Raw genomic sequence first — 27,664 nt, 5'->3', positions numbered from 1 at the left:
ATCGGGTTCGCGATTCGTCTATATTCAAGGGAGACTACTTTTGCCGAAACTACTGGCCAATGTATTGGAATGTTGGCTATGTTTAAACAGTTCAGTTTTAATGTCGTATGACTTTTGCTAAACAGATTCTGTAATGATTTTAACTTAATAAAAAAATGAATACCTTAAATTAGGCATAAACGAAGACAGTGTATTATAAACCTTTCCCAACCTCCGCGCAGGTATATTGTCAAACCAATCTGGAAAGGTTCAAATATTTAGTAACACTGTGTTGAACTTGGTACTAAAAAGCCTCATAAAATAAACAAACGTGTTTGTAAACATGGACGGTTCCAAACTGAAGGGGATCCATACTCAAAAATAATGACAAAATACAATACATATCGCATATCCGTAGCCCTTACAAAGAGACAACAATTTTAGCAATATGATATTGGTATACTCTCATAAGGCACAATAGTTTTTTCCCTTTGCTTTGCCTTGGTATAACGCAATCTGTCGACATAATTACAGTGATGTTACTATGGTCAGTTAACCTAACTAGTGTTTCTTTGTTACGTTACAAACTTAAGCTGTCTGTACAAAAGGTGACAATTCCTTACAATGAATAAAAGGTAGGAGATAGATGACCTTAGTTTGACTTGAGGTCTGCTTGCGAATTGTCATGGAGATTTTGTGTCTCCTCTGGGGATCTAACACACGACATTGTACATAGTCTTGGGACAAGAAAAGTTGAAGTGTAGTGATCTTAATGTAACGAAGGTTCATAATTCTTCGATCTGGATTATTGCATTCTCTACCAGTTACAAAACTGAACATATAAAGGGTTATACCTGTGGTATTTTGTCGGTTAGTTTCCTGAAAACTTCCGCGTTCGTAAACTCTGTTCGGTATACCATTTGATCAATCTGAAATATCATGACAGTAATACTAAGTAGTTTGATTAAAATTTGCAAGCACATCAAGGTACTGTAAGTGTGTTATATGCTTAATTATATATTTCTTAACTTAAACATTGGAAAAAAAAGGTCCAATAGGTTAACAAATAAAAGAAGAAAATTAATGTAGAATCAATAATATTTGTCAAATAGCGACAAAGCATTTCATCTTAAATCAAGATAAACACTCTAAGACCATGTCATTTTACTTGTAGGTAAAGCCATATATAATGCAACTGAAACAGCATTCATTATATCAATGTCTCTACAACGTGTATTAGAAAACAAAAAAGTTACTACAAGAACCACATGTCTTTAATTTACAGAACTATTTACCATTAACACTCTGCCAACATCAATCCTGGATTTGGAGAACAAGAATCTATCCATCAATTGTCTTTCTAAGGCAGCAAAATCATACTCTATCTTTGTCCCTTTGCCCATCTCGAAAGAATATTGGCAATTAGCTAGAACTAATGGCAGAATATCATGCTGAGGGTCGTAGCTGATCAGGTGGGCTGAAGTCACCTCTTTGGGGTTTACGCTTGATATACTACCAGATTTTCTGCACAAATAACACATTTATTTCTAAATGTTATACAAGGTAACGAAAATAATTAAACAGGGAAGTTTTAGTATACCTGTTCAACATATTAAAGCGAGTGACAAGAAACAGAGAATAATAGGTTAGTGCCGTAGATGAGAAAGTTTATCTGGCGAGGTGGAGGAGGTTATCGGGTGAGCCGAAGGCGAACCTGATAACGTCCGGAGCCGAGCCAGATAAACTTTCTCCATCTTAGGCACTAACCTATTATTCTATTTATCTTGTCATTACTTCATTTTCCGATATTTGGCAATTTATTTTACAAAAATAAGTGTGCGACAACCGTTTTAATGACGTCATATTCGTAATGACGTCACTTATATAATGACGTAATTACCGACAAAATCGCAATAACTTTTTCGTTTTTGAATAAAAACTCATTATCTGACCACTCATTTTCTTAGTTCGAACATTTCCAACACAATGGTGATGGTTTCAATGCAAAATTTCTTATGACAATATCGATCATAAGGTCACATGATCAACTGACCGTATATCACTGGTCACGTGTCAACTGACGGTATATCAAGAAAGATATACGGCACCCTGATATCGGGTCGAAAATACTGCAAGTGACAGGATAAAAGTTGTTCTAATGTTTATTCTTTCTGTTCGAACTTCCTAGTTCATTCAAGGCAAAGAAAGATGAAAACTGAGAAAGTTATGAAATTAAAATGGCGGCCATTTTGTTTCCATGACAACGTAATGCAAAACTACGGATTTAAAATTATTTAAAACGAATCATCATTCGAACTGCATTTCCTTATTTTGAAAAGTAATTTAAACTGAAAAACATATCGAAATAATTTTTTAAAGGGTAGTTGCTAAATAGATAATTCATCAATGCGTAAATGACAACATAAATACATATGGCTGCATCAATGTTTGGCCAATTTCATAAAATTTAATGCTGCCATTATTATCTTTTTCTATAGCAGTCCGATTTTTATTCTTTCAGCGTTATGAACAGCAAGACAACGGTATTTATATATAATAAACTATGATGAGTCATTCCTTTCCTTTTAATTTGTAACAAACACGCACTGCTTTCAATTTAATCAAGAGGATTTTATCAGCATCATGTCCCTTTTAATCCGAATCAGAGAACAGTCAGCAAGCGCTTTATAAGCTTTGGCAGTAAAAGTTTGGTAATCACTGATCAAGCAGTTCACGAGAAGGCACATGCTTTTTTTCTTCTGTTATACCTTGAGTCTACTGCAGTGCACAAAACCATGCTAATATACTTCGGATAGATGTAAAACTTTATTTCATTTTAGATGTGCTGGACAAACAAAATTTAATGCGTCTGCCTGTGCAAACATCCTTGTCATTCATATGTAAAGTTTTAAGTAATGTCGGCGTCAACACGAATGATGCATGACAAAGATTCTTAAAGAAAGACAATGAAGCCATCTACACTAATAGCTCATTCTGTGGCTGTTAGCTAAAGTCTCATTTTGTGGCTGTTAGCTATGCAAAGTAGAAATGTTGAACTTAAAAATAAACAACTTATACAATTCACAATAACTGAACAGGAAAAAAATTCACCTGTGTGCTTCCTTCAAGTATTTATCCAAGAAATCATTTTGTTTTCTCATCAGAAAGTCTAATAAAGCATAAGAACAGAGCCCTGCTTCTTTAGTTGTTGGTAGCAGCATAGATATTGGTGTTTTGTCTGTGATACTTTTGTTACAGTACTCCTTAGAGACTATCATACCACCTAGTTCTGTCGGACACACTGAAACCAGAAAATACTAAACATTTAATTACCAACAGGAATTATTAAAAAGTCGTGACTCCCATTGCAATATATACTGTTACTCCTTGATTTAAAAAAAAACTCTTTTTGTTAATATGCACAAATACAATGTATATGATATCTACTAATCTACAATACATTCAATCTACTGTGATAGTTAAAGAATGCCGATGCATAGTTACCAAACATTCTTTACATCAATGTCAGTGAACAGAGAAAATTTTATTCAAGATGTATGTAACATTACCGTTAAAAGAAAGAAGTCTATCTGGAAAAGCCACATTCAAATCTGGTAAACCCTTTTAATACAAGTATGATCAACACAGTAAACATAAATTTGTTCCAATAAAAATGTACTTACAGTACAAAGTCAATGATTCTCGGACCAACTCCCAGGCATCTGCAAAATCTTGTAGCAACTGCATCGTTTCCCCACCAGCTATTTCTTCTGTATCAGACAAAATGACATGTCATTAGAAGTATGCATTTTTATCTCCCTGTCTCTATAGTTTACCGGCTCTGAAACAATACCTAGTTTTAAAAACATATTTGAAGATAAAATGTTTCTTAAACAATGACAGCATGACGAAACATACCTCTTTTCAGATGAGCAATTAAGATTTGTGAAGCCTCCGCTTTGTCTAATTTCCTTTGATATTTTTGGAACAAGGCTCGATGAAGGCGTAGGATACTCGGAATGTATCGAAGTGCTCTTAAATGGTGATCCTATAAATGAAATGTATACTTATAAAACATAAAGCATCTGTTAATCAGAAATAATACATATTCTGTGCACACTATTGTAAGATTTTTAAATTAGTGGTAAGCTCATAACAGAAGATTTAACAATTCATATGAAAAAAGTATGTTACTAACAGTCTGTTCACAATAATTACTTTACCTCTTTCAGGAATAATTGCAACACTTTGTGTTGCTTTTGTGATATTTTGGCCTCAGCCTCTTGTCGGAGATGTTGTAGAGATATAGGCGTTCTGTACCGCCATACTCTAGGAATTTCCTCCAAAGCAGCTGGATTCTCCCTCTCTACGTTAGTGTCTGTCTCGTACAATAAGCAAAGCAGAGGATCGGCACCTATAACAGACAAAAGCATTATTAATAAAGTATACAAATACCAAATCAGTAATATAGGTTCTCCGTATTAAGAGATTTCTACTGTCTAGCAAAACTGCCAAACTGTCACAATATATGCCCATCGAAAAGCAACATAGACTAACTTGCCAGTTATCGAACCAAGATGAAATGCCCATTACCAATCCGACTACATAAGGATATTTTTAGACAAGATAATTATGTTAGTTATTACGAGGACACTGTCAATTTTCGCAATTTTAAGTAATTTAAGGGCCATAACTCAAGTGTGACTTGGAATAAAACTGGCCAGAGAAAGAATGCCTATGCACATTGTGGCGAAGTTTTGTTAACATAGAGAGCGGACACTGTCAATTTTCACTATTATTTTAGTAATTCAAGGACAACAAAATTTTTTTAATGCACAGTCAAAGATGTAATGATGTAATGATTACTGATCTTGACTGAAATATTTAGCCCACATATACTGAGACCCAGTTTGGGCAACACTACATAATGAACTGCTCAAGTATGAGAGTTGACAGTCAATTACGCAAGTCTGAGTAATTCAAGGGTTGTATCTCCGAAAAGATCTATACTAGCTTCCAGCACAATATGTCAATAAACGTTGTGACCAAAATTGGTAGATAATGGGCGTGTAAAATATTTATCTCTTATATGTACATATTTAACGGTCTGATATAACTTCTAACTGCAAATGTCTTGCCAAACACGGTAATGCTGCACTCCTTAATTTCAAAGCAAGAAAACTGTTTTCGCTTATCCCAGTACCAGTCTACTTCATTACTATACAGCAATTATTCCAATTCGAATTTAATTATCATAGAAATGCATCTGCTTAGCTCAAGAGTGAACACAGACAAAGTATTTTGGAACCATGAGTCCAATCCTCTGACAAGTGATATGATCTCTGTCATGATCTGATGTAAGATATAATATTACGTTTATAATCATTCTACTTTACCTCTGATTCATGGGGGTTGACGGCAATTACTAACAGAGAACAGGTAAGTACTGGTAAAGAATCCTAGAACACAGGCTAGGTTACCTGTACGCCCTCTCATAAATGAAAGACTTAAAAACAGTACAAACCCCCAGGCAAACAAACAAACATTATTACAACTGTTAACATTAACATACCAAGTCTCTGATCTTGAACAAGTAGCTGATTGTTCGTTTTCAAGACATTGTCAATATTCTGGAATAAAAATTGATATTACTAACAACATATACAGCTGTTTTAACTTCTTTATATGCCCTTGTAATAATTCAAAATAAATTACAAATCACAGCGATTACTTTACGCAGAAAAAAAGTAATAGTTAAAAGTTGTTAATTTCTACAAAAATATAAATATATCATATGTTTAACCACACTGAATTTTGGTATGACTTCCAACTCATTTAATCAAACTTGGATTTGATATCTTAACTTTAGGGCCTTTTGTAGAATGAGCAAAGTTGTATATAATTATATATATGTCGAAGAGGCATCTATATACATTATAATGTTTAAACTGTTGAAACACCACTGGAGTGAAAATTGTAGATTTAACAATCCCCCAACGTTCGTGACTTTATCTAAAATTGTAGCGTTTTATACGTTAGAAGCAGCGCGGATTGATATAAACTGATTTTATTTTTTCAGTATTACTTCCTTGACACAGTTCCACATACTGTGACAAACTAAACATTTTTTGTTGCTGTTGGATTTAACGTCGCACCGACACATGATAGGTCATATGGCGACCGACATTCCAGCTTTAATGGTGGAGGAAGACCCCAGGTGCCCCTCCGTGAATTATTTCATCACGAGCGGGTACCTGGGTAGAACCACCGACCTTCCGTAAGCCAGCTGAATGGCTTCCTCACATGAAGAATTCAACGCCCCTAGTGAGCACTAAACATTCAACTGATCGGGACCGGTATTCCATCTAATGGCTCCGAGAAGTAATTTTAGTGCGGAATATGAATAGCCCTGCCTCTCAAAGACTGTACTAGTACCGTGTGTCTGTGAAGTCTGTATTAAACAATGATGACCAACTTAAACAACTAAAAAAGACTTTTACAGTATTAAATACTACATTCTGGTGCAAATTTCATGAGGAACACGGGTTTTAAATCAAACATATAGATTATTTGTAAAGAACATATATTCAAAAACCGTTGATGACTCAATACTTTAGACAATACGGGCATAAAATTAAATAAGGTCATCAAAATCAAACATTTTGACTGGCCTCAATGTTATATCAACATTTACACACATATTACATTGTTTTAAAGAGTTGATAAATAACTTTGTATTGTACCACTATTATAGAATTAATTCATTTTAAACATTTAGTTTACTTTGAACATCTATCAATATTTGAGTGTTTGCAAATCGTTGATATATTTAAAATAGGATATCTTTCATATATTTGAAATAGGACAGGAATTATATGAAAAATCTACTGTGGCATTTTTCAAAGGAGTTTTTGATTAATGACAATGACTAAATTGATTTTATTGAAAGCCAGTATATAACTGCAGTGTTAACTCCACCTTCAATGACGCCTGCAGAAACTTGGCAGAAAATCCAGCTTCCCACTGATTTCTTCCTCTTTTTGATGACAGCTGTCTAGCTTCGCCACCTACATGGTCGCCTGTAAGAAGCGTAATGTAATACTGTAACAAGAGCTGTCCATAAGACAGCCAAGCTCGACTATTCGAAATATTGTCACAGAAGCTGGAAATTATTACCCAAAATGGTAAATATCAAAAGAGTTTTAAGTTCAAAAGGGGACATATCAGAGTTATGGGACTTGATGCTATCAACTAGTTTTATAACCCCGAAGAAACATGTTAAGTTTCAATTCAATATCTGCATTAGTTTTGGGGATAGTAACTTGCATGTAAAACTTTAACCAGAATTTTCTAAGTCCAAAAGGGGGCATAATTTGCTCAAAATACATGTTAAGAGTTATGGAACTTGACCCAGTGAGGTAGGTAATTGATCTAGAAAAAGAATAAATAAGTTCCAAATCTATATGCCTTTTAGTAATAGCTGTATGTACTTGCACGCAAAACTTTAACCAGAATTTTCTAAGTCCAAAAGGGGGCATAATTTGGCCAAAATACATGCCAGAGTTATGGGACTTGACCCAGTGAGGTAGGTAATTGATCTAGAAAAAGAAAAAATAAGTTTCAAATCTATATGCCTTTTAGTAATAGCTGTATGTACTTGCACGCAAAACTTTAACCAGAATTTTCTAAGTCCAAAAGGGGCATAATTTGGCCAAAATACATGCCAGAGTTATGGGACTTGACCCAGTGAGGTAGGTAATTGATCTAGAAAAAGAAAAAATAAGTTTCAAATCTATATGCCTTTTAGTAATAGCTGTATGTACTTGCACGCAAAACTTTAACCAGAATTTTCTAAGTCCAAAAGGGGGCATAATTTGGCCAAAATGAAGGTCAGAGTTATGGGACTTGGTGCTATCAACTAGTTTTATAACCCCGAAGACACATGTGAAGTTTCAATTCAATATCTGCATTAGTTTTGGAGATAGTAACTTGCATGTAAAACTTTAACCAGAATTTTCTAAGTCCAAAAGGGGGCATAATTTGCTCAAAATACATGTTAGAGTTATGGAACTTGACCCAGTGAGGTTGGTAATTGACCTAGAAAAAGAATAAATAAGTTTCAAAGCTATATGCCTTTAAATGATAGCTGTATGTACTTGCATGCAAAAACTTAACCAAGGTGTGACGCCGACGCCGACGCCGACGCCGACGCCGACGCCAGGGTGAGTAGAATAGCTAGACTATTCTTCGAATAGTCGAGCTAAAAATGATGTTTTGTTGTGTTGGCCATATTGTTTCAACAGCATATGATAATACGGCATTTTATCCCATCGGGATTTCCCTTCCTAATGAATATACTAGTATATTGTCTCAAAACATAGTTATCTTTGCAAAAATGTTACATCATGTAAAAGAAATACATGCAAAACAGTATGATGTTATAATTTACAGCTCAAACTGACAATCAACATGCATTTTTTAAAACACTTCCTTTCCTCGTTACTGCTTGCCTTTAAATCGGCTATACTTCTCACTGGCAGTTTATTTGAAAGTCAATTTGCCTTTTGGTTTAAAATGCCATCCTGTTGTATCTTAAACTTTATAAGTTATATCGCCTCTTGGAATGTTAATTGCAAATATTGTTAAGTGACGTCTAAAATTTATAACAATTACCTACTTCCTTATTTTAAGTCAAGCTTTAACACAGCGGCAAAAGTAACCAAAAATAAGGCTAGAAAAACATTTTTATACCTTCATTGTGTGCTCTCATGATGTAGTCCACAGCTGTATGCATCAGAAGAAGAACATCGTCAACACTTCTACCAAGGGTCCTGTGGATGTCGTCAACATCTTGTTGTATATGTGCCCAAAGAAATTCCTCTACTCCGTTATTATCAATGTCAGGTTTTATCAGTGCATGAACACCCTGTAATAATGTCACAATAGCTCTGTGTGTTTTTATTTCTCCATAGAGTAAAATTCCTTCATATTTTTAATTTCAATTCTAAAAGAAATACTTACAATATGAAACATTGAGAAGGTCCTTTGGAAGCACAGAATGCAACAAAGTAAAAAAAGTAGCGGACTCGGTATGACTGCATGTATTTATTAGAGGAACTGGAAAGGGAAGTGCAATACCTCTAACGCTCCCTAGCATGGGCTAAGCTGAATTCTATTACAAAGATGACCAGAAAATATAACAACACTAAGTTCAAGAACGGGGAGACTTTTACGGACTCCACACCACATTTGAAGAATACTGTTGTGATAGCTGATAACATTTATAAGAAGATCCTTTGGAAGCATAGAATGCAACCAAGTAAAATTATAGCAGACTCGCTTTGACTGTGTTCACGACAGCCTCGCGCCTCCTAGCACCGGCTTAAGCGGAATTCTTTTACACAGTTACTGAATGAACTCCATGTTCCAAAGGACCAGAACTATTTCATAGCAATGAATCAAAGTGGGGGGCTCTTTTAGCAGACCCTTTAAAAGCATATAACACAACCAATCCAAACAATAGCAGACTCAGTTTAGACGAGTCTATTTCAAGCCAATACAAAGCCCCATTCAAAGTAAGGGGCGCAACATACTAAAATGTCTATAAAGCATAATTATAAATTTAACTATTACTATTTTTCTATGTATTTATAATAGTATGTAAAGTCTAAAAATGTCTGGAAAATTAAAATTTGCCAATGCTTTCAAATATCTGTATTGGTAAAACGAATGAAATGAAATATTGTATCATATTAATGGGAAATGATTATTAAACAAATAAACACACGACTCTGGGAAACAACACTTATATTGTACGCAAGGAAATTCTTAACTAAACACTAGTGGAACTGAGTATCAGTTTTAGTTCAGTCATAGAGTTGCTGTGCGTATCAGTCTAATGTATTGCAATCATGATAATAAGTACTGTACTTCATATAAAAGAGAAGCAATTACATCTCCATTTGACCCAACAGAAAGCAGTCTGGGTATCGTCTTGTAAAGGTGAATATTTATGTTATTTCAATATATACCTACGCATAAAAAGTTACAGGCAAGATAATTTGTCTCTCTGCAAGTGCGACATGAGTTTTGGGCTTGGTGTCACATGTGATACATCATTTTTGTTTCGGTAGCTGTGCCAATTTATCTGAATATCCATTACAGCATAGTTACTGACCGCACAAAAAAAACTAATTATCTATGTGTGACCTTGATCTTTGAAAACGGGATCTGAGCATTGCATGCGACAAGTCCTCTCAATTATTAGGAACATACACCTCGTGATTTTGAAAACGCTTGAAGAAGGGCAGATTTATGGACCAGACACACGTAGATCCTGACTGACCTCTGCGCTATGGATCTGGTTCTTATACACGACTCATCATCTCATTATACAAAACTTGTGTCTGGTAATTTCAAATCCCTTGATGCATTGCAGTTACAGATCAAACAGACGGACACAGCCAATTTTTATGTCCATGTTTTCTAAAAGGCAGAGGACAATTAAAATAAATCTATATCACAGAAGAAGCAAGCAAATCTACTGAACTGTATCTCACATCAAATATTGTATTTGCCAAATGTACCTGGCTTTAGGAAAGACATATCCCATGAATATTTTAAGGAAAGGTAAAGTTACCAACAAGTTTGAATATGCCATAAATATACCTGTAAGTTACTGCCGACACCAATAAACATTGACATATGCAGAAGAAGTCTTATAGTTGCAGTATAAGCTGGAGTCAATGTTCTCTCTGGTTTCGGACCTTGTCCTCTGACCTGTACACGTCCAAGGATATGACCAGTCAGTGTGTTGTCTCGCCTAAAGAATATATATAAAAACAGCACTTCATTTAACATCTCTTTATCTTTCTGTTAAAAAATAAATACATACTGAGTAATAATGGCAACTTTATAACTAAATGCCCACGGGCAACATGTCAAGCCCGCCAGCTGTCACAAAGACCGGGAGTTGCACATGACACTCCCTGTCTCATTGAGGCAAACATTTATGCCTAATAATAAAGAGATTGCAAAAAGTTACAAATTAAGTTATTTAAAGTAACAACTAAGGGACGTAAACCTTAAAAAAAAATTCTAAGTCAACACAAAAATCCTCACCAGTAGAGATAGGTCAAAATTCACCTGAAAATTGGATGTAACATGCATGTTGTACTAAGGAAAAGTGGTCTTGATTTTTCCCTACGACCAGTAATAAAAAAGTTACAAAATATAAGCTATTTATAGTAACAACAAAGGGGAGTAATTTTAGGATCTTGCGCATGACACTCCGTCTTATGATGATGAACAATTGTGCCAAGTTACATCAAAATCCCTCTATTCATCAAAAAGAAATGCTCCAGACAAAGTCATTCTTGTATCTGACTTTTGACCTCTAAGTGTGACCTTGACCTTAGACCTAGGGATCCTGTGCATGACACTCTGTCTCATGGTGGTGAACATTTGTGCCGAGTTACATCAAAATCCCTCCATGCATAAGAAAAAATGCTCCGGACAAAGTTGTCATTCTTGTATCCTTTGACCTCTTAGTGTTACCTTGACCTTAGACCTAGGGACCTGGTTCTTGCGCATGACACTCCGTCTCATGATGGTGAACAATTGTGCCAAGTTACATCAAAATCCCTCCATGCATGAAGAAGAAATGCTCCGGACAAAGTCATTTTTGAATTTGACCTTTGACCTGTAAGTGTGACCTTGACCTTTGAGATAGGAACCTGGGGTTTGCGCATGACACTCCGTCTCACTGAGGTTAACATTCATGCCAAATATAAACAAGATTGCTCCATGCATGTCAAAGTTATAGTCCGGACAAACAAATCTGGATGGACGCACGCACGCACGGACGCACGCACATACACCGAACAGCCAACTATGTCTTCGCATCCGCAAGCGGGCTCGACAAAAACTACCCATAGCTTTTTCACAGTGTTTAACATATACACTGGTTATACAGTACTGTATTAGCAAAGACGCACATTGACATTGATGACCTTTGTAATAGCCCTTCGATTACAAGACCTCCTGACTTCAGGTCAAGAGGTCCAGTGACCGGACCCAAACCACCGTCATCTTTTTATTGTCACAAATGGACACTGCAGTTGTCTAACATTTTTTCGCTTTGTATGGTTTTACATCTCACAGTTTAGGTATTATGTTTATGTAACAAAACACAAATATAAGTAAACCTATTCCAACATTAATAAACATGTTATATAATTTGTTTTGTTTGTTTGTTTTTGGGTTTAACGCCATTTTTCAACAGTATTTCAGTCATGTAACGGCGGGCAGTTAACCTAACCAGTGTTCCTGGATTCTGTACCAGTACAAACCTGTTCTCCGCAAGTAACTGCCAACTTCCCCACATGAATCAGAGGTGGAGGACTAATGATTTCAGACACAATGTCGTTTATCAAATAGTCACGGAGAACATACGCCCCGCCCGAGGATCGAACTCACGATCCCGCGATCCGTAGACCAACGCTCTTACCTACTGAGCTAAGCAGGCGGGTTATATATAATTTGTAAGGTATATACCACTATCATAACAGGCTATCATGCTACTTATGACAAAGCACCTGACAACAGACGAACATGTATGGTATACTTATGACAAAGCACCTGACAACAGACGAACATGTATGGTATACAACACATGCGTCAACCCAGAAAGTTAGCTTATCAAAATTAATTCTGCCTCATATACATGTACATGTTCAAACTGCAATATGCATTGCATCTGGTTCAACATTTGCACATCTCACAAATCAACAGTGACATTCTAATCTTTTAATGTCTGGGACAGTAGAGTAGAAATATAAGATCTATTGTTCACAAGTAAGAGAAACTTCGATCTTCCATTTTTTTTGCATTTCACGTTTAAAAGCAATTAAGCCCATCTAAAATTTTAAGCAGTGAAAATTGATTTGTGAAAATTGATCTATTTTCATTGTGAAAAGTTCGGATATATTTCACATTTATTTCCCTATAACTCAATGAAAGCAATGTAATCATTGTCAAGCAAGTTATAATCACAAGTGGCTCTGATTGATATGCCTTTTTGTTTATGTTGGTCTTAATGCCACACTGACATAATCATAGGTCATATGGCGATTTATCAGCTTTTAATGATGGAAGAGACCCCAGATGCATTCACAGGCATTATTGCAGACACATACGAGCCTAAGAAGCAAGCTGGATGGCTTCCTCATAAGAAAGAATACATTGAACACAAACGGCAAGTAGCAAAAACGATTCGAAGTCACTGCCCTTAAAAGCATGGATAATATGCATTCAGAATAGCAATGTTAAGATTAAACAGAAATAATTATGTATATATTTAACTGAAAACTCTATTGCCTTAGCATACGTCAATTAACATAAAGAATAACACTGACAAAAACATGTTCCCTGATCAGCAAAACAGTTTCAGAAAGAAAAACTTTGCATAGAGTAACAATCGAGATGTGAATAATGAAACAACCAACCCAGTGTCTTGGGTATTTGATGCAAGTAACTTGTGCCCTTGTCCACCTATTTCAGCCCCGCATTTACATCTTGATACTACATAAGGTCTACCGCACTACATATATAAAATGAGGTTAAATAAAATATATTATTAGTTAACATGATACATACCAATCAATGAACCAGAGTCTATTTTCTATTTCATTTCACAATGAAATCTCTAAAATGGAACTTCCAGTATCAAAACCAAAATTGTTTTCAAATTGACAGTACAGTGCATTTTTCGTACTTTGATTCCTAGTTATATTAAACAGACTCTGTATCATTCATTTAGTAAGGTGTATAAGCAATTATAAATGACATACATGCATGCAGTCTGAAACTGTAACCTTACAGACGAATATAACATACCACAGTCTGCTACTGCACTGACGAATGCTTATTCACCTAAGTGTATAAAAGGTAGAGTGTAAAGATGTAGATATATGTCTACTGGTGTCTCCATTTATTTCATTGTACAGACATGATAGCTGTTGACATAGCTAAACTAAGTAAACTCTCATATAACCTAAGGGTGGGCATTCCAAAAATACGGACAGAGTAAAAAATGTCCTTTCTTTTGGGAAGTGAAGTCGGTCCTTTATGCATACCTTTGACTACGTCTTGTGCCAGAACACTGGTCTTGGTGAGTCTAGGTAGAGATGCAGGACAAAAACGTTTATGGATGTACAGAAATACCGAAAAAAGCAAATAAAACATGCAGCATGACTGAGTTACGAGCAATTCGTCTGACAGGTTATTTGTTCAGATGGTTGCTGCTGAGTGATTATGACTGACCCTTGGTCCAGAATATTTCCTGGGCGAAGTTGATATCCCTCTCCCCCTATAGCTGCACCACAGTCTCTGCAATTGCCAACTGTAGCTGGCCGACCACACTAGGTTGCAAAAAGCATAGATAAATTGCATATATCAATAAACTGACAATTACAAAATTACAAAATACCTTCAATACGGTTTAAACAATATCAAGCAAACAAGTAAAGATACTTGACCTATGACCTCGTAGTGTGACACTGACCTCAGATCTAAAGACACTGTGTTGTCAGCCCTGCAAGTTGTCCTGACAAGGTCAAGAACTGATGATCTCCCAAGGACTTTAGACTGTACTGAACGGACAAGAAGTTGAGATGTTTGACCTCCAAGTGTTACCTTGACCTTAGACCTAGTGACCTGGGTTGTACGTTCTACACAACGTCTACATGTAATTATATATCAGGCTCAGTTACCTATTGTTGCTATAACAGGGAATCACCTCATGGTATTTTAAACCATTCCAAGTTTCGTCAAAAAACCTTATATGCCTGTTATTGCAAAATCTTGGAGATAAAGGACAGACAAGTATTGATAGCAAACCTAGTCTCCCTGTTTTCTTTAACCTTTGGAAATTAGATTTTAGATTAAACATCTACTCTGGAATGTTAGGTATCTTGTCTGCTAGATGCAAATCGTTTAAAACCTAAGAACATCAATTTTGCAGATCTATTTATACTTACATTTCCAATCACATACGGATGACCATTTGGACAACCTGTATAAGTAAATATAATATCAATTTAAAGATTTCAATGCCTGTAATAAATTTTCTGGTACCAAAAATTGCAGAATAGAAAGTTGATTAATTACATAAAAAGAAAGCATTATCAAATTGAACTGATTGTTTTCAGTTTTTATTGGGTATGTAAAGTCACACAGACTAAATTTAAATCAAATGGCAACTTTTCCCAGATTTTTTATGATAGACGAGGACCCCGGATGCTTCTCTGGGTACTGCCTCCGGCATGGTGTACACCTAGGTAGAACCACTGATTTCTCATAAGCTAGCTGCATGGCTCAGGTGAAAAAGGTGAGAAATTAAAACTGAGAATACTTTGAATAGTTTAACTACTAATTGTCTTATTCAGTTGAAAATACTTTAAATACCATAACTGCTGAAAAAGTTGTAATATTCAGTTCAAAATACTTTGAATACTATAACTGCTGAAAAAAAATGAAAATTGATAAGTTGAATGGATTACATAAACAAGAAACGCAGCAATGCCACGAAACCAGGTTTTCAACACTTTTCATAAGAATAAAAATGTATACTGAATCACAGTGCACCACTTTAAAGCACAACCCTAACCCTAACCTAACCCTAACCCTATTTTTAGTAACAATGACCTTGACCTTGATCCCAGAAACCCCAAAATCAATCCCAAGCTACAACTTTATGTAAGTTTTCTATACACCAAGTTTCATCATGATAGCTCATTCCTAAGTTAAGTTATTGACCAGAAACCCTTTTTCTATTTTAAGTAACAGTGACCTTGACCTCGACCCCAGAAACCCCAAAATCAATCCCAGCCTTTGTCTTGATATAAGCTACATACATACAAAGTTTTATTCAAATATATTTACCGAAACAAAAGTTATTGACCGGAAACACCAGTTTGACGCTGCCCGCCCATCCGCCCGACCAACGACATACCCCAATCTAATAACTCAGGTTTAAAAATAAGTAAGTTCATTCATTTTATGGGATAACTATTTTTAAAAATATCTGGCTTTCATCCATGTGTTAACTCCGTCTTTAACGTATAAATTTAAGATAAAGCACCTTCAAAATTTATTTAATCCTTAAAATTCCAACATGTTTACGCACTGATATTTCATTTTTATCATAGAAACCAATTTGCTCTCACCATCAAATTTTCTATCAAATTTTGAATGGAAACCATGACCACTGGACAGGAAATGATCAAAATAAGAAACATACATGTTTCATTGTTGAGAAATAAGAAACTTATTGCCATTTTTTGAGTACTACTGCAATTACTTTGGTATTGCCACAACGCCAAACTTTCCACATGAATACAAAAATGGAGGTTCACTGAGAAACTTACGTCTCGGCTAAACAAATTCAACTGATTGAATTAATAAATATTTTGATTATTATGACGAACAAATGCCTCCATTTCACTTACGGTAGAAGACTGGATTTTCCCCTCCATTGTTCTGGCGTGCTGCTAACAAAGCTTCTTTTATGTCTTCTAAATCATCCTGTGGCATTGTTGGTAAAAACATGTTCTGAAATAAGTTAAAAGCATAGTGTACATAGGCAATAAAATACATTTCAGGTGAATGGTCCTTGAAAGAAAAATAAAGTAAACTTTTCATGTAGGAGCTGAGTACACAAGGAACAACTATTTTATCTTCTTGTTGGTCTTAGAGACACACTAACACAATTTAAGTCATATGGCGACTTTTTCAGCTTTTGTTGGTGGTGCCCTTTGGTAATGATTAAATACCTGGGTGGACACCTGGGTAGAATTTCTCCCAACTTCTATAAACCAGCTGCATGGCTTTCTCTCATAATGAATTCCTGGCCCCAAGTGAGGTTTCAAACCCATATAAGTAAGGAGCAGACGATTCAAAGCTGGTGACCTTAACTATTCGGCCACGGATGGTCCAATGATGTACAGATATAGCTGTAACATTGTTCAGTACAAAGGGGCGTAAGTCACGAAAAAATAACTTGACATGAAACTCCCGATGATGCATGTCTACATCCTGCAGACGATGTACATTAAATTTCACTTCAATTGGATGGAAACTGTAGGAGTAGTTAAGTAAGAATGAAAGTGACAGGTATTTCAATTACTATATTCCTCCCAGGTCAACACCATGGCATAAAATCATGATTGTAAAAAGTTAGATTTTGAATCCATTATTCATGTATTACATGTATTACAAATAGTACATCATAGAAAATATTCTCAAGATGAATCATAAATAAAGCATGAGATTTTCTTTTACACAAATTAAACGGGACACTCGTATAAGCAATATTCATCAAAGACCATCAAACAAGAATTACATATCACAGAATGCAAGAACAGTCCCATTAACTACTAATTTGTTTACAGGTGCTTTGCATTATTAGCACTGGCACCAACTTAAAAGGGGCCAAGCTGAGCTATTTACCAGACAAAGGTTCATGCAAGGATGCTACTACCTTTGGTATAATTCTGACGTGTAGGTTCAAAAGAGAAGATGTTTCAGTATGTTGACTAAAAGTCATACATTACAAGAAACAACAGGCGAGAGAAAGAAAAAAACCCAGTAGATCCACCAACTAGAAATCATACACAAGAGCTGTCTGATGACAGCGCGCTCGACTATTCGAAGTATTGATTGAAGAATGGTGTCAAAATATTTCCACGGATATTCAGACAAAAGAAATAAATAGAATAGACAAACAATGTTCCTGTATTACTTTGATTTCGATAAGTCTTGCACTAAATGGCAATATATGAGCCAATTTCAAAGTCCAAAAAGGGCCATAATTCAGTCAAAATAGTTATGTACTCTTGCCTACAGATGAAAATCATAATGATAAACAAGTGTTCAAAGTTTAAAAGCCATATGTCAAATAGTTTTGACAAAACATGGACTTGTATGGAAGCAGAACCAATTTCAAAGTCCAAAATGGGCCATAATTCAGCCAAAATAGATGACAGAGTTATGTTCTCTTTCCTACAGATAGAGACTATTATACTAAACAAGTGATAAAAGTTTCAAAGCCATGTGTCAAACACTTTACAAAAAATATGAACTGGTACGAAAAACTTAACCAAGATTTCTCAGTCAAAAAGGGCCATAATTCAGCCAAAATCCTTGATGGAGTTATGTACTCTTGCCTATAACTGGACATGGTGATGGTAAACAGATGTTGAAAGTTTCAAAGCTTTATCTCAAAAGACTTTGTCAAAATATGAACTGGTACAAAATATTAACCCAGATTTCTAAGTCAAAAAGGGCCATAATTCAGCCAAAATCCTTGATGGAGTTATGTACTCTTGCCTATAACTGGACATGGTGATGGTAACCAAGTGTTGAAAGTTTCAAAGCTTTATCTCAAAAGACTTTGTCAAAATATGAACTGGTACGAAAACTTTAACCATGATTTCTAAGTCAAAAGGGGCCATAATTCAGCCAAAATCCTTGATGGGGTTATGTGCTCTTGCCTATAACTGGCCATGATGATGGTAAACAAGTGTTGAAAGTTTCAAAGCTTTATCTCAAAAGACTTTGTCAAAATGTGGACTGGTACGAAAAACTTAACCCAAGGTGTGACACCGACGCCGACGCCGTGGTGAGTAGGATAGCTCTACTTATTCTTCGAATAGTCGAGCTAAAAAACCGTTATATGGAAACAACCAAATGCAAAATGCTGACTTAATATAATGGGAAAAAATACATACACCACATATTTGAGGATTTGACATCAGAGTCTGTAAGGGATGAAGCAGAGTTCTGTCTCCTTTCAAATACGTCATGACAGACAGAAAGTGAACAATAAGGCACTGTATTCCCTGCAAGCGTAAATCTTCACCTTCTGTAGTCACAAGATGTCTAGGAACCAGCTGGTTCATAATCAGCTTTTGCATGAAACCCTGTAAATCATAAAATATATTTTATCCAATAGTTTATAAACACAGTATTATATGAAACATGCACATAACTATGTAAAACTTGTTCATGAAATAGATTTGACTGTGGTTCAATTTGTTGAATAAAATCCCATTTTGAATTAACAAAGACTACATGCATCCATAAAAAAGCAGGGTTGCTAGTTGCAATGGAATATAACATCAAACGTCTGACAAAAGATATTGAAACTGTTGTCATATTTCTTATTTACACCCGCTAGTATACATGTAGAACTTTACTACAAGTTTTTACCTTATTTTTGACTGCTTCACTACAATTTCTTACCTTATTTTTGACTGTTTCACTATTATTTCTTACCTTATTTTTGACTGCTTCACAATCTTGAACAAATCTATTCAATGTATCCATGACCTAAAAGATGAAAACATTTTCAATTTACATAGTTATATTCCATGTTTTGTTTTTATTGGGTTAAAATCTATTTTCTTTGTTTTTCTTTACACATTTTACTATCTGCCATTTGTATTTAATCCTTTCTTTTATTAAAACAAATATAACATCATTGCATTTTAAAAATTTCATCATTTAGACAAAACATAATGATAAAATCCTGGCTTTATTATTTTGCATAATACTGCTAGTAAATGACGAGTTTTAATAACACAAACTACCTTTCACATGCCTGACAATATGGACACATACCTGTGTTTTTAGTTTTCTCTGTTGCTGTGGATACAGATATGAACTTGTTATCTCTCTGTGTAATGCAAGTTGCAGCATGGGTTCAACTCTTAATCCAGCTGTTTGCATCTCCTAATTACAGAAATGATAGATTTAGTGTGATACTACTTTATGAGCTTTATGAGAAAATATACTACAGCTGCATGACAAATTATCTTATATGCCTGCCTGTGTAAGACAGGATTGTCCAACCTGAGGGCCAGTGTGGGAATAAAAAACAGAACGTTAGTGACCTTTTCATTGTTTCTGGAGGCTTTGGAAAACAGCTGTCAGCCACAGGCTAGTATTTAAGATCATTTTTCTTGCCTATCACATTGTAAATAGATCACAATGGGAAAAAGACCTTGGTACTTCCTAGCAATTTGTAAATAGTCGATGACTTACTTATATTCAGCTACTTTTGACAGGATTTTTCCTTAGGGACAGACAGGAGTATCCATCTCTTGCTCTTGATCGGACAAATGTATACTTTCCCCGCCAGGTCGGCAAGACCAAAGCATCTTTTTATTAGTCATGATGTGACCTGTTTAAGCATTAATAATAAAACTGTTGTCAGCAAATGTTCAAATCAGCAAACTTTACCTGAACTGTGTCAAGTAGGTGCTCAACATTTTCCCCTAGTACCACTTTTGTGATTGCTTCCCTGATACTTTTGTAGTGGTCACCACATACAATATACCTGTCTGAAACTTCCACAACCTAGCAACAAAATACTTCTATTAGTTATAATATTAACGCTAACTAGGATGCTTTCTGTCAATCACAAACAAAACGCCTGTTACATAAAAATTGTGTTTTTAAATACCCACTGGCAATCTACATACTGTATATTAACCTCTTCCATTTTCAACAAGTATTTAAGATTATATGTGTAAACATTCTATTTATTTAAGAACTAAAGCATTAAAAATGACTACAGATGGAAAACCATGTTCATAAAATTTATTTGTACAATTCATTGTAGCAGTAAGGTAAAAGATATGGTCATTACCTGATCTCTATTTGCATCTTTCATACCAATCCATCTAAGAAATGGTACTGGATTATGGCATATAGTTTGATACACATCTATACCATAGCATCTACAGATGTGTTTCACCAGATATATCCTAAAGAAAGATTTGCACAGAACAATAACTGAATAACATACTGAAATATTAACTTAAGCATAAAGACATAGCATGTACTATCCCGATTCAGCAGTTATTACCCTTTGAAGTATTCATACAAAACGAACCCGACTCTTGATATAAATGTACATTTAAAGATCCTCTGCAACCTTATCAGCCTTCAGAAACAACTTGACAGGTGTTTTAGTGTAGCTTATCTTGTACTGCATGGATATATTTTCAATTCATTTATAATATTTGTTGGGTTTAACGTCGCACCGACACAATTATAGGTCATAGGTCATTTCCAGCTTTGATGGTGGAGGAAGACCCCAGGTGCCCCTCCGTGCATTATTTCATCACGAGCGGGCACCTGGATAGAACCACCGACCTTCCGTAAGTCAGCTGGATGGCTTCCTCACTTGAAGAATTCAACGCCCCGAGTGAGGCTGGAACCCACATCAATGGGGGGCAAGTGATTTATAGTCAGCGACCTTAACCACTCAGCCACGGAGGTCCCAACATGGATATCTTTTCAAGGTAATTTATACATCAACTAGTTAAATAGCAACTTTTTTCAAATGTTCACTGTATAGTACCTTGTCCAGTTAACATCTGTCTCCTCACATAGTGTTTGAGCTGCCTCTATAAGTTTCCTAACTCGTCGATCAACATGTCTGGGATCCACGTCATTCATTACTATATCAGCAACATATCTGGCTGTAACAGCGAGGCCCATTCTAGCACTAGCCAATCCATATAATTTCTCGACAGACGGTCCTTCCCTTGCAATGGTTTGAATAGCTCTGTGTATGGCTTCAGATGCATACTGTGTTTCATCCACATCTGTCCTAGTTGCTTCTTGGGTAAACATGTCCTGGACGAAAAGATAAACTTATAAGCTTACTAAATACCTGAAATATCTGACAATTGCTTCTTTTATTGATAGTCATGAATGATTTAAATACTAACAATTAACACTATTTTTATGTAAATGCACACCAGTCTGTGAGACTTACCAAAGTAGTTGTGTTAGTAGAAAGTGTAATTTTGTTTTAAATATAGTTTAAATCATTAAGATATGAAACTTATTTAGTACATATACAAAAATGTTTAAACTCCTGCTGCAACAATACATGGTATTTACCTCTAAACACTGGATGACAAGCAAACACAGCTCAACATACTGTTGCTCCTGATCAGGTGAATTGCTTTTGATCAAGCCCCCTGCTTGAGTTAAATAACGTTCCAGATTTTCTATAACATTATCCTCACTGAAAACATAGTGTACTAAAATCAATAACAACTACTATGACTTATGATTCAGGAGGCCAAGTCAGTCTCAGCAATTTGATTTTTTTTTTCACATAAATCAACAAGTGTACATTGGAAGACAGCGACCTTAACCACTCGGCCAACATTTATCCTTTTTTTTTTTTTGCTTTAACACATTAGCTTTTATACATTTTGAATAGTAGGCACTAGTTTAATCCGTAAGTCTCAATTTCAATTTAATGTGTAACTTAAGTTTTATTGTTACCAATAATACTAAATTACCTTGTTCGTATAAGAAGCTGTAGAAGGAAAGATCTGAATACAGGGTTGGGATCTATTCCTGTGTTAAATATTGACAGATCCCTCGTACGCTGACGATCACTCCTTGTGGTGAAGAATATATAACTGAGCAATTTTTCCACAACCTCTTTCGATGGTGCATTGTTGTCAGCAAAACATAACTGGGAGACTATGTCCATAAAGAATGTGTTGCACCTTCTCTGATAGTCTTGTAGTTTATCTATGGCATTTCTGAAAATAGTCATTTGTATAACATCCTTTGCAAAACACAGTCACATAAAATGCTGGGAAAGCATGTTTATTCATTTTAGGTTAAACATCACTTTCCACCAATATTTATGTAACAGAGAACAATTAACCTAACCAATGTTCCTACATTCTGAACACGAACTAAAATTACCTATATTTCAGTAAACAAAACTGGAGAAATCTTAAAGACAGTTAAGTACTGTACCTTAAAAATCACCTATCATATACCTTACTTTACTTTTACTAAAATCAACCAAACTCCTGACGTTCATTGGTGCAATCAGGCCTAATTTTGTTCATTATTAGTCAGTTGTTACGGTCGCTTACATATACCCTGCACATTTAAAGCTAATTTCTGACAGTGCGGATAATGTTAAAGTCGACTCTTGGCTTAGTGGTTAAAGCACTGGACAAACACCACAGCCATCCAGGTTTGAATCCCACCACTCGATTTTTCCTCATAAAATGCTATACTCTTTGATTTGTTACAACTAACAGTTTAGATTGGGGCTGATATGTTCATACAAGTAAGCTGGTATGAATCCCCTTGCCCCCCAATTCTACAATATTTGATCAAAATTTGAAAGTTATCTTGTACAAATGGACATATGAACCAACTAATGTCATAACAAAAAGATCAACAGAACTGTTAATCCTTAGATTTCCTCTATTTTAACCCCTAGATTCCCTCTATTGATCTATGATTGATCAAACCGGAAATATTAGTAAGGTAATAGTCCAAAGAATATACAATTAGTACACAAAAAATATAAATATCATAAACCTCAGTGTGTAAATAGTTCAAATGGAACATATATATTTTACTGCTCCCCTTTATTTTCTTGCCAGATCATGAGCTTAAATTTGTTTTATCAACATCATATGAATGATGCAAGTTATTTGAAATTTATATTTTATCAATATGCAATTAAAGAAATAGTATTTAATCATTTTCCACTCCTACCTGAAAAGAGGCCAATATATAAGTATCCGATATTCATGTACTTTAATTGGAGAATATATGAAACCAGCGTCATCCTGTTAAGTGAGACTGTTTTAAGAGACTCCCTGTCATATCTGGTACAACTGATACGTATTAGACCTTCCTGGTCATATGTGACCTTTTTCGCTGCTTCCCAAAGTCGGTCTCTTAAAACAGTCTCGACTGTATTAAATTTCTGGCTAGCTTTATAAGTATTCCTGCCAGATGGATGGACATACATATAATTCTGGCATATGCAATATCTAAGATTCCCCATTTCGGAGTTGGAAAATACTTTCCACTGGAAAACATAAAATTTACTTTTTCGCAATTTGGCGCACTGGTTGCCAGTCATCTAAAAATTCCTGGTGGCATTTTGCACATGAATTCTCCCCCAGTGCTTTCATACCATCATAGCACTGGTCACACAAAACATCTTTACAGGGCAATGCAATTGGTGGCCCTTCCAGTACAGACTCACACTGACTGCATTTTACTTCATCCCTGAAATAATTGGAATAATATGAACATAATTATACGAACCTTTCAAAGTTAAAATACTTTTAATTCTTGTTAAACAGAAACAACAAATTGCATCCAGTAATAAAATAGACTAGATTATGTGTGTGCGTGCATTTAAATTTGCTTATGTGCTGAAATTAATTCATAGTTGCCAAAAGAACCTTTATTGTCCTTTAGCACGCCAGGTGGTAAGTATGCATTCAAGGATTCAAGGACTCCATTTCAAATGCCAGTAAGTAACACCTGAATTTGTTTCGTAGCCCAAAAAATTCATTATACTCTTACCCTATATACTCCTTCATTGCTAGTTTATTACAACTTTTGAGGAATTTTTCCACACCTGCCAGTGACTTCATATCTTTCAAATCTGTCTCTTCACCTAGCAACTGTAAGTAGGTATGACTTGTTAGCAAATACTTATGCTATAGTGACCTGTATGTACCATCTTTCAGCTAACCTAGCAATCTTTATACACATGTTAATAACAAAAGTTAGTTTAAACCAGAAGATTCATTTTCTGATAGTCCCTTCTGCTTTTAAATTGTTTCTAATGATGCCATATAACTATTGAGAGCTCATCAGTTTTTATCAACTCCAAATGCTGTATAATCTGATAAAATGTCACATCATGACATTCATAAACAAGGCAGTCTGAAAGACAGCTAAATCCCCCGCCACTGCTATAGATAGTGAAAGGGTAAACCTTTGATTTTAGCTGTGACCTTGACCTTGAACTGACATGGCTGACTCATGAATTCTGCACAACATCTTGATGAGGTGATCATTTGACCAAAGTTTCATGAAAATCCTTCAAGGGGTTTAGGAGATACAGAGCTGAAACCTTTGACCTTCAGTTGTGACCTTGACCTTGAGTTGACATGGCTGACTCATGAGTTCTTGATGAGGTGATCATTTGACCCAAGTTTGATGAAAATCCTTCAAGGGGTTAAGGAGATACAGAGTGGACACCAAATGGAAGGCTCAAACCTTCGACCCTTAGTTGTGACCTTGACCTTGAGCTGGCATGGTTGAGTCATAATTTCTGCACATCGTTCTGATGAGGTCATCATTTGACCCAAGTTTTATAAAATTCCTTCAAGGGGTTTAGGAGATATAGAGCGGACACGAAATGGAAGGCTCAAACCTTTGACCTTCAGTTGTGACCTTGACCTTGAGCCGACATGGCTGACTCATAAGTTCTGCACATCACCTTGATGAGGTGATCGTTTGACCCAAGTTTGATGAAAATCCTTCAAGGGGTTTAGGAGATATAGAGCGGACACAAAATGAAAGGCTCAAACCTTTGACCCTAAGTTGTGACCTTGACCTTGAGCTGGCATGGCTGACTCATGGGTTCTGCACATCGTCTTGATGAGGTGATCATTTGACCAAAGTTTTATAAAATTCCTTCAAGGGGTTTAGGAGATATAGATCGGACACAAAATGGCAGGCTCAAACCTTTGACCTTGAGTTGTGACCTTGACCTTGAACCGACAAGGCTGACTCATGGGTTCTGCACATCGTCTTGATGAGGTGATCATTTGACCCAAGTTTCATGAAAATCCTTCAAGGGGTTTAGGAGATATGGACCGGACACGATTTTGTTACGGACAAACCTTTGACCTTGAGTTGTGACCTTGATCTTGAACCGACAAGGCTGACTCATGGGTTCTGCACATCGTCTTGATGAGGTGATCATTTGACCCAAGTTTCATGAAAATCATTCAAGGGGTTTAGGAGATATGAAGCGGACACGATTTTGTTACGGACGGACGGAAGGACGGACAGAAGGACGGTAGGACGGACACAGACCATTCCTATAATCCCTCCGCCACGGCGGGGGATTAATAACTCTTTTTTATGTTATGAACCATGTACCAATAGGAAATATATTACATATTTATTGAAACCATGTTAATGTAAATATTCATTAATTTTACATGCAGAATAAAATATTTAAAGGTTGACAATCAACAAGTTGACAGTATTTACATGTAATTTACTTTGTTTTTTGTTATACAGGTTTTTCAGAACAAATACATACTGCCCACAGTGGCATACAATGTTTGATTGTAATTTTGTCTTCCTTCTCCGATGCACAGACATGTTCCAGAAACAGCTTCACCACCATAACTCTACTCCACAATCCCCTGAAAAATGTTAAACAAATAAAGATGTAATTTTCTTCAGCCTGTTTTGCCTTATTATTTTAGGTGTATATCCTTCATTGCCCTTGTAAAATGATTGCAAGTGTCACAGGTAAGTTTCACTGTAGCTTTGGGCTATGATACACATTTACTTAATATTACAAGACAGTATTTATTTGTTGAAGCTAACAACGGGTTGATCGATCCTGTCTGCCTTCGTATGCAGATACGCTCTAGATCACTTTACAGTAACAACTTCTTCCATACACAAGAAAAACACTCACTTTGCCCTGCGCACAGACTGAATGCTATGAGCTCCATACAGTGTTGGATCTTCCCCATGTAAGCTTATCACTTTCTCTACAACAGGTCTGTAACGATGAACTCTATTCAACCAGTGGGACCGGCCACGTAGGTTGTTTAGATCAGTGCCTTTAGGTGAAAGGTTTTCAAGAAGAAGACACAAGGCAGAAAACGTCTGAAAATCGAAATAAGATAGTTGCATAATGTTGCTTCAACTCAGTATCGTAGTAATTAGACAATGAGTTTAATGTCTGAAATCAACCTTACATACTAGTTTCACTCAAAAGCTATTAAAAATCTATACATCCTCGATTGATGTTTAGGTTTTGGAATACTTTTTCATTTTCCCCTCATTAATTTACCTCATCACTGGTGTGGTGGTTCCAAAACGTTTTCTAAAGCAACAAAAACTTTATCTTTCATGTTTTTTTTAAATATTATGCAACTGATGAAGTCAAACAGTGCCATATGCTACCAATACAGGTTTCACACAAAGACCTAGTAACTGAAATTTCAGTTTTTCTTTGTTAAATAGTAACCAATAAAACAGTATCTATTAGTTTATTAGACACTAATCTACTACAGTCAATCTTGTGTTAAGAGACCACCCAAGGGACAGGCAAAAAGTTGTCTCTTAAGACAACGGTTTCTTAGGACAAAGTACGGAAATTGGGAACATTCAGAATGTTTTGGATCTGGGTTTTTCCTATGCCCATTTCTTCAGACAATTTAAGAGCACTTTTGTTCTTACTTAATTCCAACACACGAGCTCTATCATCCAACATTAACATATTCCGTTTAGACATATTCAAGATCAATCAATTACACATAGGATAGCTTACAATACATGTATAACATGATATGCGATTTTCTCTATTTATCAAGGTCAAGTTATTATTGGGAAAAAAAATGGGCGGATCTTAAAAACAACGACGAATTTGATTGGTCATATCGGTCTCTCGCTAATAATTATGCAGTGATTGCGGGATCCCATCAAATGTTATTTATATTTCTCACCTTTTGCAATCGAGAATTAAGTGTCAACATGTTCTCATAATTAATGTAGTATTTGATGTAAA

General features: G+C 35.6%; 1 protein-coding gene across 1 annotated transcript in view; it reads right to left on the bottom strand.

The window, feature by feature from the left end:
• Positions 1-827: 827 nt before the first annotated feature.
• The window catches only part of LOC123552656 (E3 ubiquitin-protein ligase rnf213-alpha-like), a 123,284-nt gene continuing 96,447 nt past the window's right edge, over positions 828-27,664 (bottom strand). Inside the window, exons 62-86 of the mRNA XM_053540035.1 lie at positions 26,567-26,760; positions 26,180-26,285; positions 24,421-24,521; positions 23,935-24,117; positions 22,365-22,613; positions 21,955-22,081; positions 21,407-21,684; positions 20,690-20,807; positions 20,281-20,397; positions 19,660-19,770; positions 19,315-19,368; positions 18,768-18,959; positions 16,488-16,590; positions 15,018-15,052; positions 14,302-14,399; positions 10,648-10,801; positions 8,731-8,905; positions 6,958-7,058; positions 5,552-5,609; positions 4,203-4,393; positions 3,898-4,027; positions 3,663-3,749; positions 3,091-3,280; positions 1,275-1,503; positions 828-908 (exon numbers count right to left, since the gene is read on the bottom strand). Of these exons, the coding sequence (XP_053396010.1) occupies positions 828-908; positions 1,275-1,503; positions 3,091-3,280; positions 3,663-3,749; positions 3,898-4,027; positions 4,203-4,393; positions 5,552-5,609; positions 6,958-7,058; positions 8,731-8,905; positions 10,648-10,801; positions 14,302-14,399; positions 15,018-15,052; positions 16,488-16,590; positions 18,768-18,959; positions 19,315-19,368; positions 19,660-19,770; positions 20,281-20,397; positions 20,690-20,807; positions 21,407-21,684; positions 21,955-22,081; positions 22,365-22,613; positions 23,935-24,117; positions 24,421-24,521; positions 26,180-26,285; positions 26,567-26,760 (3,462 nt within the window). The remainder of the gene's footprint in view (positions 909-1,274; positions 1,504-3,090; positions 3,281-3,662; positions 3,750-3,897; positions 4,028-4,202; positions 4,394-5,551; positions 5,610-6,957; positions 7,059-8,730; positions 8,906-10,647; positions 10,802-14,301; positions 14,400-15,017; positions 15,053-16,487; positions 16,591-18,767; positions 18,960-19,314; positions 19,369-19,659; positions 19,771-20,280; positions 20,398-20,689; positions 20,808-21,406; positions 21,685-21,954; positions 22,082-22,364; positions 22,614-23,934; positions 24,118-24,420; positions 24,522-26,179; positions 26,286-26,566; positions 26,761-27,664) is intronic.

Source organism: Mercenaria mercenaria, chromosome 4 (assembly GCF_021730395.1).
Source record: "Mercenaria mercenaria strain notata chromosome 4, MADL_Memer_1, whole genome shotgun sequence".
Taxonomy (NCBI): domain Eukaryota; kingdom Metazoa; phylum Mollusca; class Bivalvia; order Venerida; family Veneridae; genus Mercenaria; species Mercenaria mercenaria.
The sequence above is the reverse complement of the archived record's forward strand: the minus strand, read 5'-3'. Positions and strand labels throughout refer to the sequence as shown.